The sequence below is a fragment of the Eschscholzia californica genome, unplaced genomic scaffold (assembly GCF_041429995.1).
Source record: "Eschscholzia californica isolate CP2 unplaced genomic scaffold, dmEscCali1.0.p SCAF_3, whole genome shotgun sequence".
Lineage (NCBI taxonomy): Eukaryota > Viridiplantae > Streptophyta > Magnoliopsida > Ranunculales > Papaveraceae > Eschscholzia > Eschscholzia californica.
Window position 1 is genome coordinate 343,481 of NW_028238420.1, and position 10,853 is coordinate 354,333.

At 38.6% G+C, this 10,853-nt stretch overlaps 1 protein-coding gene across 2 annotated transcripts; it reads left to right on the forward strand.

Annotated features, from left to right (window-relative positions):
* Positions 1-637: 637 nt before the first annotated feature.
* Positions 638-10,235, forward strand: LOC147547407 (ADP-ribosylation factor GTPase-activating protein AGD3-like). Of its 2 annotated transcripts, none has more exons than XM_086665530.1 (19): positions 638-1,650; positions 2,051-2,127; positions 2,299-2,399; positions 3,388-3,458; positions 3,694-3,756; positions 4,518-4,562; positions 4,805-4,870; positions 4,976-5,023; positions 5,116-5,211; positions 5,307-5,348; positions 6,139-6,363; positions 6,453-6,584; positions 6,690-6,920; positions 7,100-7,186; positions 7,265-7,603; positions 7,951-8,096; positions 8,175-8,238; positions 8,487-8,959; positions 9,658-10,235. In XM_086665530.1, the coding sequence occupies exons 1-19, from the start codon at positions 1,606-1,608 to the stop codon at positions 9,776-9,778; spliced, it is 2,472 nt and encodes an 823-aa protein (XP_086521656.1). In that variant the 5' UTR covers positions 638-1,605; the 3' UTR covers positions 9,779-10,235. The 2 variants fall into 2 exon arrangements, with proteins under 2 accessions (XP_086521656.1, XP_086521658.1); XM_086665532.1 differs by having other exon boundaries at positions 651-1,650; positions 8,178-8,238.
* Positions 10,236-10,853: the final 618 nt, after the last annotated feature.

Genomic DNA, 10,853 nt, shown 5'->3' on the forward strand with positions numbered 1-10,853 from the left:
AGCAAAATAGTTTCCGGGGTGTGAAGACTTGGTCAAAAATTGGTCAATTTTGTTTGACAATTTTATTTAGGGGAAAGCAAAATAACTTCTCCACCTCAGCTCCCTCTCTCTCCACCTCACTTCTCTTTCTCCACCTCATCTTCTCTCTCCCCACCACTCTCTCTCTTCTCCGACAGGTCGCCGGCCGGAAAATTTTCCGGCCGGCGATCTTGTCGGAGAAGAGAGAGAGGTGAGGTGGTGAGAGAGAGGTGAGGTGGAGAGAGAGCGAGGTTAGGTGGAGTGTTTTTTTTTTAATTCCCCTTAAAATTTATTTCCCCGGAAAATTTCTAAAATTCTACATATTCCCTTTAAAATTTCACACTCCGAAAATTATTTAGCTTTCCCCAAAGCGCTGGCCTAAAAATATACCTAGAAAAAATATATTTTTTTCAGGAAGTTGGAGGTCAAAACAAACAACTAGACACTTGGGTGGGGAGGTGAAAACGGTATGTCATTAAAAAAAGTTGGGAGTGAAAACAGAACTAACTGTATTTTAAGTGGTCATTTTAGTGAGTTTGTCAATGTTTGGAGGGGTAAAAAGCAATTAACCCAAAGGAAAAACATTAATGATATCTGTATCTTTGTCTCACAAAATAGTAATGGCAGTGTTGATTTATTTATTATCTGCCCTTCTCGTTGGGTCCCACAACGGGCGGGGCGGGGCGGGGTGTGTACCTACCTGCTGCCTGCTGTAAAGTTCTTGCCTTGAGTGTCGTTGTTCATAGGATAACCAACCTTATTGTTGAGGTCCCTCTTGCCTCCCTCCCAGGATTTCTTTCTTCTTCTTATTAGTAACTCTCATAAAGTAAAGAAAGAAAGAAAGTTAGAGAGAGAAAGAAAAAGGGTTTTACAGGGGGGGAAAAGGGAGAGAGGGGCCAACATCTTAAATTTAAAAAAAAAACTCTCAGCAGTGGGTTTATCAAAAAAAAGACAGACACCCCCTCCATTTTTAATACCTAAAAAAGTCGCTCTGATTTCCCCCCAATCCATGTCCAAAGAAGAAGAAGAAGATCAAGCTGGTTAATTTCCTCATCCATCCATCCTTTGTCAAAAAACAACTCACTTTCAACCCCCTCTTTCTTCCATCATTTCCCTTTCAACCTCGTTTATTCTATTTACCTTCCTCCCTATTCTTCTTTTAGTTTTTCTCTTCCTCTTCAACTCTAGGGTTTTTCTACTGTCTCTCACCCCCCCTCCCTTCCCCTTTTGTTCCTGTTGTTGTTGTATTAGGATCTTCTTCTTTCTTTCAATACCACCTTCAATCAAAAATTGAAGGATATCTTGTTTTTGTATTTCGTCTAGTTATAGATATTTCAACCTCTCTCTCTCTATCTCGGTCTCTCTTCTATGATCGATCGATCGATCGATCAATTGATATGGTTGTTTAGATCGGGAAGGAAATGTGCAATCTTTCTTTTAGATTGCTTTTGTTATGATTGCCAGTGAGTGTGGTTTTCATGAATCAACGGCAAGTTAAGTTGTATATTTAGCATTTAGCATCATCGTCGTCCTTGTGATATGCTGCAAATAAAGAGGATTTCTTGATACAAAAACCCTACTTTCATCATGCAATTTGCAAAGCTCGACGATTCTCCCATGTTCAGGAAACAGGTATGTGCTTTCTTTTTCTCCAACTTTTCCTTGTTTATCAAGTCAAGATGAATATACAATTACACGATTAGCCAAAGATGTGTTTTTTCGGCACTGATTGTATATAGTGTGAACATAGATCTTCAAGTCATACTAGTTATGCTGGTAATACATTTTGGTTGTTAGGCTAGGCTCAGTTTATATGGATAAATCTTGTTCTATTTGAAACCGGAAACTATTTTCCCACCCTAGGTAAGTAACTTACACAATCAACAGTAGCAGCCTTTGATTCCAATTACTTGTTTTCATTGAGGAATGTATATGTCTGTGTATCTCCGGAGTTGTTTTCGTTGAAGGGGAAGTGTTTCCTCCTGCATAGTGTTATTTGGTGCATCAATTGATATAGTGTGATTTGCTACAGATTCAAGGTTTGGAGGAAAGTGCCGAATCGTTAAGGGAGAGAAGTCTAAAGTTTTACAAAGGATGTCGAAAATACACGTATGTCTACTTTATGCTCACCCTTTTTTCTATGCCTCGTCTGAGTCTTCTGCTTCTTATCTGTAAAATGTTTTTTTTTTTGGAATCACGAGTTTTGCTTGATTCGACATTGCTGTTGACGTAAAACTTTGGAACCTTTTTAAGTCTTGCATGTTTTTTTTGAGTTTACAGAGAAGGGCTCGGAGAGGCTTATGATGGAGATATTGCTTTTGCAAGTGCCCTTGAAACGTTTGGAGGAGGGCATAATGATCCTATTGGTGTCGCTTTTGGAGGTTGGCTTTTGCTTCTATCTCTTGATTCTGTTCCAAATATTGTGCTTTTGTCAGCTTCACTCTTAGGAGTAAATTAGGTGCTTCTTATTTCTTGTCCAAATCTCTACTTCTTTGGTCCTGGGAAGTGGGAAGTCACCAACCCAGCCGCATCTTGTGACGGGGCAGGCTGCTCTCTTCAGGTCATGGACCCGATGAGTTGACCTATTCGAAAAGCCCTTTTCTTTGTTGTCAAACTCCTGTCTTGTTACTCATTGAACTGACTACTACTGTCACCTACTTTCGTTGCATTGCCGCGATAGAATCCGCTTCCTGATTGTTTGGCGTGTACGCACAGAGCAAAACCGCACTCTGAAAAGGATTTACACTGCTGCTATGCTATCTGCTCAGACTTATCTCCTCTTCTATACCTATATTTCGCGCTATTTTCATGGCAAAGCGGTGGGAGTTGAACCCTTCACGAGAAAGACTTGCCATGATTTACCTACGACCTGTCTATTTGATTCTCTATCATCGCCTCTTGAGTCCTCTCTTCCTGAAGCTAGATGTACAGTAGATATAGACTGAATGAACCTCCGGTGGAGACATCAAAGGCTGGCCGCTTTGTTCTAAATCAAACTCTTGTAGGAAATAAAATATTTAGTAAGTACAGCTAAGAAAACACATGTGATGAGGAGTACCTTGCATGAATAAGGCTAAAACCCTAAAAGTATGTGCCTGCTCAACTGAGTATATTTGCTCAATGTAAATTTGAATAAAAAAGTAGGATTCACTTCTCTTGCTCCAATGTAGGGGATGTAGCGTAGATTGTTCGCGAGATGATGCTCTTACTTCTGGTACATTTGAACCCGGCCTAGTGTCTCATGATCTGGTGAAGAGTATTATTCACCATCTTCATCCTGATATATACTGAAATCATTTTCCATGGGGTTGATTGCCTAGTAACAAAAGAGATTTTTTTTGTTTCTCTACAACTACTTGTTGTTTTCAGGCACAGTATTGACCAAATTTACCATTGCTTTGAGAGAAATTGCTACATACAGGGAAGTTCTTCGTTCTCAGGTAAAATTATCTTACTCTTGCTATCTATACCTGTAAGAACTTTTACTATTCCTAAAATTAATGCGTACTAAGAATTAAAACATGACAGCTTAACTGGATCATTTTCTTTTGTTCACAGCCTTGGTATCCTTATAAGTTAACCAGTTGAGGGCGTAAACCTTGTCGTACTAATTTGCAAGTTAGAGGAGGTTCTCAACTTCTCATTGTCTAATTGCACTTGATTGGTTTTTATTAGGTGGAGCATATACTGAACGAAAGGTTGCTGCAATTTGTCAACATTGATTTGCTTGATGTCAAGGTATGTATTATTTAAAACAAGAAGGAAAAGATGGTTCCTGATATGTGAATTTTTTTGTGAAAAGTTGAGGACAATTGTAGAATTTGTATCTTGCCATTATGAACGTCTGTGAGGCAATAATATGTGCATAAGGCTTCATACTTTGTGTCCATAATTCTTTCTTTGAATTATTGTATGAAGTTGAACACTTAAACAATCTTGCTGAATTTTTTATCAGCTCGAAGATTGTGAATCTTTTATAAGTTCTTTATATGCACAGTATGGAAAAATATAGTCATGTTACTTGGGATATTTTTTGTGTCTATGTTGAAGGTATTGGGGTCTTCAAATGGTTCGTTGCTAGTTTAGCTTTTAAATATTTTTGTCGATTTAGCCTCCTTTTTTATTACCTCAGTAGTCTGTCTGGAACTTCCCCAGTTTGCAGTTTATTGGGTGTCTGAGTTTGAACTTTGAGCCTTAAACTTAAATTTGGTGATCCTTTATACTTGCTGTCTGACTCTGCAAATATAAATGGGTCTTAGAAACATTGAGGATGATTTCTTTTCAGTTTTTCTTAAATTCCTTATTACTGAAAGCTCATTTTTTAGTTTTTAGTACATATTTTCTTTTCGACAAGCTGTTCTTGCACACAGTTCACCTTCAGAAAGTCACATGCTCAAATGATTGAATGCCCTTCTACATTTAGGCTCCCCTACTCGGGGATAGTCTTTTAGTTCTTATAGAGTGATATATTTTGTGACGAAACATCTTTCTTTCTGCAGGAAGCTCGAAAGCGTTTTGACAAGGCTAGCCTTCTATATGACCAGGTTCATCTTGTGATTACTTTTTGCTTACCATAATTTCAACTTTGGCAAGTAGTTGCTGCACAAGACCAAATAAAAATGGAAAGTTTATTTGGTATAAGGGTTATTCAATGAGAAAGCCGAAAGCAGCTTTTGTTGAACCCTGATGTGAATCCTTTGTGAAGGAATTCTTAGATATTTGACCCAAATATGCTATTTTGTCTTCACTTTTATTCTAATACAATAGTGGCCATTGTTTGCAACAGGCTCGTGAAAAGTTTTTATCGCTGAGGAAAAGTACAAGGCTGGATGTAGCTACTGTCTTGGAGGAGGTATTGACTAAAGACTTCAGTTGTTCCAAATGAATTGTCCTGTCTATTTTATGATTAAGATTATTTTGTTCTTTTCGTGAGAAATAATATTGTGTGGTTTGACAGGAACTCTATGCAGCAAGATCTACATTTGAGCAAGCTCGCTTTAGTTTGGTATGTAACTTCTTGCATTCAGTATTGTTCTATGCTGATGTTTTATATATGTAGCTACATCCTAAAAGTTGTTGATATATCTGGTAGTCCAGGTTACCGCACTTTCCAATGTTGAGGCAAAAAAGAGGTTTGAATTTTTGGAGGCTGTTAGTGGGACGATGGATGCTCATCTTCGGTACTTCAAACAGGTTGGTCTATTGGTAGCATATTCTTTCTCTGTTTTCTTTTCTTTCATGGCTATCTCTTGCATTTAAATATTTCACTCTTGGGTTTCTCAATGCAGGGTTATGAGCTATTGCATCAGATGGAGCCTTATATCAACCAGGTTTATTAACTCATTCCCCAGAACTTTCTTTTAAATTTTGGTTGACTTTCGTTTATTTGTTTGTTGATGTATTTTTCAGCATAATTTTATATGGTTCATAATGCTTCGCTAAAACTGTTAGGTATAGGCGGTCAAAAGTACAAGTTAACCGCTTGTCTATTGTTTCACACCTCTCTTGTTTCTTGTGGAGACTTCTCGGCTTTTAATCTAGAAAATTGGTCGAAATGAAATTCTAAACCTTGTTTACCAATTTTACCTGGAATTCTGATTGTTTTAGTATGTGATACGAGGTAGAACGTAGAAGTATGCTAATTTGCCTGTTATATGGTGAATTCCGATTGTTTTAGATGTTAATTTTTTTTAAACCTGGCCAAAAGATTTATGATACCTAATGAAGAGTTCTGAACTGCTGAAGTACCCGAACATGGCATACGAGATTTAGAATACAGGAATCTAGGATCGGGGTAGTGGTTCATGCAATACTTGCTTATTCGAGCATTAGAGACTTTCTTGTTGACTATATAGAGAGATTATTGTAAGTTTTTATGAAGACTTCGATTTCCAAATTTTACGAAAGATCGACCAGCTTGCACTATTATATGAAAAACATGTATCGGTTTCAAAAAGTGAAACATGTATCAGTTACCGAAGTTTAGTTTGCTAAGTTTTATTTGCTATATATGTAAATGATATTCTGGCCTCATATTCTATATGATCATATCTCATATGTATGAACAATTTATGTTGCTTACTCAAATTATGTTTCATCTTGGTTTTTTTTGTTTGGAAGGTCTTGACTTATGCAAAACAATCAAGGGAAAGATCAGTCTATGAGCAGGCAGCTCTTGCGGAGAGGATGCAAGAGTACAAAAGACAGATAGATCGAGAAAGTAGGTGGTCTTCAAATAGCTCACATGGGTCATATGGTTCTCCTAATGGTGATGGGGTGCAAAGCATCGGCCGAAGTTCACATAAAGTAATACAGGCAGTTATGCAATCTGCTGCAAGGGGAAAGGTATTTCCGATTAAACTATTGAAACAAAAGTATGACATTGTACGTTTAAGGGCTCTGCTATCTTCTCAATCTAAGACATTGTATTTCAGGTCCAAACCATCCGTCAAGGTTATCTCTCAAAACGATCTTCAAACTTGAGGGGTGATTGGAAGAGAAGGTTTTTTGTTCTTGATAGCAGAGGAATGCTGTACTACTACCGCAAACAAGGGAGCAGACCATCTGTAAGTCATTGGCTGAGAAATAGCCTCCCCTGCAGCATTTGGAATTTCCATTTTGGTTAACCTTTTGAATCTCTCTACGGTACTGATATTGAGTTTCCTTTATAGGGCAATGGAGGTCAAATTTCCAACCAGAGGAGTCATAATTCCTCTGAGATTGGTTCTGGGCTGTTGAGCCGCTGGCTTTCTTCTCATTATCATGGTGGAGTGCATGATGAGAAGTCTGTTGCACATCATACTGTGAACCTGCTTACTTCTACAATAAAAGTTGATGCAGATCAGTCAGATTTGAGATTTTGTTTCCGGATTATTTCACCAGCGAAGAACTACACTTTGCAGGTACTGTTTTAGCTATCTGTGGAACACATAAGCTTGGGGGTACTCTTACAGTGTGTTGCCTGAGATTCTCTTCTTTTGACACTCAGATTTGGTTTTCCATTTCCAAAGTTATTGTTTGAATTGTAAATAAGGGAATTTCGTCATATATATAAGATACCTCAATATGTTCATTTACACAGGCAGAGAGTGCAATGGATCAAATGGACTGGATTGAAAAGATCACAGGAGTTATTGCTTCACTTCTGAGTTCCCAATCACCTGAACAAGTAACTTATCTGAACTTCTACTTTCTTGTTATCATTGTTGGATAGTGAACACTCCACTGATAAGATATAATATTTCAGTGTCAGCCTTCTAGTCCTATGGACAGTGATCTCCGCTGTCTTAGTGAATGTAGCTCGTTTGAGAGCTGCTCTGATTTTGACAACTCAGCGATTGAAGAATACACCTCTGAGAGGAGTGTAATCAGTGGACACCACGAGCGTTCATCTAGAAATTCACAACAACACAGATATAGTGTAAAAACAGAAAAGCCAATTGATGTGCTGAGAAGAGTGCCTGGAAACAACAAATGTGCTGATTGTAGTGCTCTGGATCCTGATTGGGCGTCATTAAACCTTGGGATTCTGGTTTGCATTGAATGTTCAGGTGTTCATCGTAATCTTGGGGTACATATATCAAAGGTATATCTTGATTGGCCATTTCTTTCCTTTAAGTTTTAAGGACCTAATGAAGAAAATGAAGCTCGAGCAGTACCTTATTAGTTTCACTTCGTTTTTCTGGAAAGTGCTCTGACAATGTCAGCAATCATCCTTTATTACTTTTTGTTATCAAGCTGATATCACCAAAAAGAGGTGTTCTTTAACTTGTGATTGTGTGGTGTATATCGTAATTTCCTTTAGAGACTACGGATCGTAATGCACTTCATGTATGATTAGGATTTTGTAAGGAAGATCAAGTTTGGTCTTCTGTCGAAGTATATGTGGTTGACCTCCTCTGGGAATAAGTAATATTACTGCTGAACTTGTAGGTAAGATCACTGACGCTTGATGTGAAAGTCTGGGAGCCTTCTGTTATAACATTGTTCCAGTCACTGGGTAACACGTATGCCAATTCCGTGTGGGAGGAGTTATTGCACTCAGGAAGCACTTTTCAGTCTGGGAGCAACTCCAAAAGGCAAATACTCATAACCTGTATCTCTCAAAGTTTATAATATGTTACTGAATTTATAACTGTTTCTTTTCTATTGTGCAGTAGACCTAGCAAACCTAATCATTTTGATCCTATTACAGTAAAAGAGAAGTTCATTCATGCAAAGGTATTAATCGAAGACATAAATCTATCTTTCTAGTCATTCTATTTTTCTATTATGGGGTTGCAATACCACAGAATGTGCTTTTTCATTGAACTGACATGGGGTGTAAGTTAAAGTTCATTTCATTCTTTGGCCAATTAGGTGACATTTTTCTATGCCTTTCTCTGCTAAGTAGATAGGACACTTGCAGTAAGTCTCTTACTTGGTCATTTCGGGATGTAGAGCTAAATCTTGGTTTTCTTTCGCTGTAGTATGCTGAAAAACTCTTTGCTCGCAAGCCGAAGGAGGACCAAAATAATCTATCGGTTAAGATGTGGGAAAGTGTTTATGCCAATGACAAGAAAGCGGTGTATCGGTACATAGTTAACTGTGGTGCAGATGTCAATGCTGTGCAAAGGGAGGCACCGTTTAGCACGTCTCTACCTAATGTAGTTTTATCGAAAGAAGAGAGTCTTGAACGCAGCTCTAGTCGCATAATAGAAATAGATGCAGGAAGTGCTTTGAGCTCAGCAAGTACAATTGAGGAGGATCAGATTGTGGAGGAGGAATGTGTGGAGGGATGCTCCTTACTGCACCTAGCATGTCAAACAGCAGACATAGGAATGATAGAGCTCCTTCTACAGTATGGTGCCAACATAAATGCTTCTGATTCAAGGAACCAAACACCCTTACACTATTGTGTAATTAGGGGCAGGTCTGTGTTCGCCAAATTGCTTATTACAAGGTATGATCGTTCGTCCAACCTAGTCATGGTTCATTTAAACTTCTTTAAGAACTTGTCCTTCTCCTGCAACCTCCATGAGCAATAACTCGTGTATAACTAATGATATAGCTAATTGGTTGCTATAGTTGGTGCTTCCCACATTGGTTGTGGGAGAGGGCGGTGGTCACTTTATAAGTGTGAGAGAGAGCCTCAGCTAGCTTTTGGGGCGAGATATGCCCAAACCCACTTTGGGGCAAGTAAGGCCCACTGCCACCCGAATGTCCTACATCAATTTTGTATTTCCAGAATGTTCTTACTTTAAACTAACTAGTTCATAAACGTTTTGTTGAATGAACACCAAGACATAGTCTCATCCAACTAATGGTAGGGACCTATACATGTTTGGCAAAATAGATACAGGAGGAAAGCTGATGGATATCTCTACATCTATCAGCTTGATGTCTCTTCTTGGCGTTCATCTTTGCCCTCCACATTACACTTTTCTTGTTACCTTTGGTTGTGTTTGATAGCCACAATTCATGGGAATGAGTAAGCTTTAGGAGAGTAAGCTAATTTCAACCGTTCGATTGCATATTTCTATAGAAGTGTGACGAGGTTGTAATACATTTCTATATAATACACTTGTTTGCTACCTCCAAGGAATTTCTTTTGTGGGGAAATGAATTTTTTTTTCAACTGAATGTGGTTGGTTGGTGCAGGGGAGCGGACCCGTTGGCTTTTGATAAAGAAGGGAAAACTGTTCTGCAACATGCTGTAGAGTCGGCCTTTAATGACGATGAGGTCTTAACTATGTTACAGGCAGCAGATATGAGCAGATGAAGTTGTGGATGAGGACGAGTGTTATTTAAACATGAACACACTCATAAAAGTGTGGCAGTCTCATTATTTGTAATATGGGACAAAGATGTGGTGTATGGCTGAGTGTGCGGGGGCAGTCAGGATTGGTTTTTGGTTTTAAGAAGAGAGGGTGGGGGCGAATCAGGTGGCCTGACTCGATGTAAACGATGTTGTCCCCTCTGTGTAAGTTAAGACTCGCTCCCCCGTGACAGAGTAAATGACATCGATTCGTGGACCGTTGGGGTTTCTGAATGAAAATGTGTTGACTAAATTTGGTTTTGTTTGTGAGAAAGGGAAAGGTTAGGGCTTTTTATGTGGTGGATTGTACATTATTAGATTCTCGAGGGTACTTTTTCCACTAGCTGCTTGTTGGAGGGGGCCTCTTCCTTGTGATCTAAAAAGCTTGAAAGAAAATTTGTTTATATTCTCTTCTCTCTCATCAACTGTTTCTAACTCGTTCCCTTGCTATTTCATTCCCTAATGAAGTTTGAAAAGAAAAAAATGTATTTACAGGAGGATGTAGTTGGCATTTGCAAGAATATGTGATTACGAATAATGTCGCAAAACCAAACCTCACCAAAAGAAAAATTTTGACGGATGCTATAAAATACAAAAGAAGATGAATTTCAAATGGAGAAGAGTGAGATCATATGATGAAGAAACAAATCGAAGGGAGTAGATGAAAATTGATCGATGAAAATTGATCGAAGAAGATGAAGATGTAATCAGTCGGAAAAGTTGAAGTCTAGGCCATGAGCTTCCTTGATTTCCACATTAACAATAAGGATAATGCTTCCTTGATTTCCACATTAACAATAAGGATAATGCTACTCGGACTCCCGACCAAGTCAAGAAAGTAATACCCTTTTCTCGGATACTTGTTTCCACATAGTCCCCCGTCGTGTTATAGAGAAGAACAACTCTTTCTCTCTCTTAAAAGTCCGGGAGAGAAGACGTAAAGGAAGGACCTTTCAGCAATTTCTCTCTCTAAAAACGGCAAAGCCGGGACCTTTATTAAGCGATTTCTCTCTCTCTCTCTCTCTGTCTAAAAATCTGG

What these genes read in the sequence shown, in the direction of transcription:
- LOC147547407 (XM_086665530.1), top strand. Translation starts at nt 1,606, where the DNA reads ATGCAATTTGCAAAGCTCGACGATTCTCCCATGTTCAGGAAACAG. An exon ending in AGCAAGCTCGCTTTAGTTTG is followed by an intron (nt 5,024 to 5,115) that starts GTATGTAACTTC and finishes CTGGTAGTCCAG; the next exon opens with GTTACCGCACTTTCCAATGT. An exon ending in TCTGGGAGCAACTCCAAAAG is followed by an intron (nt 8,097 to 8,174) that starts GCAAATACTCAT and finishes TCTATTGTGCAG; the next exon opens with TAGACCTAGCAAACCTAATC.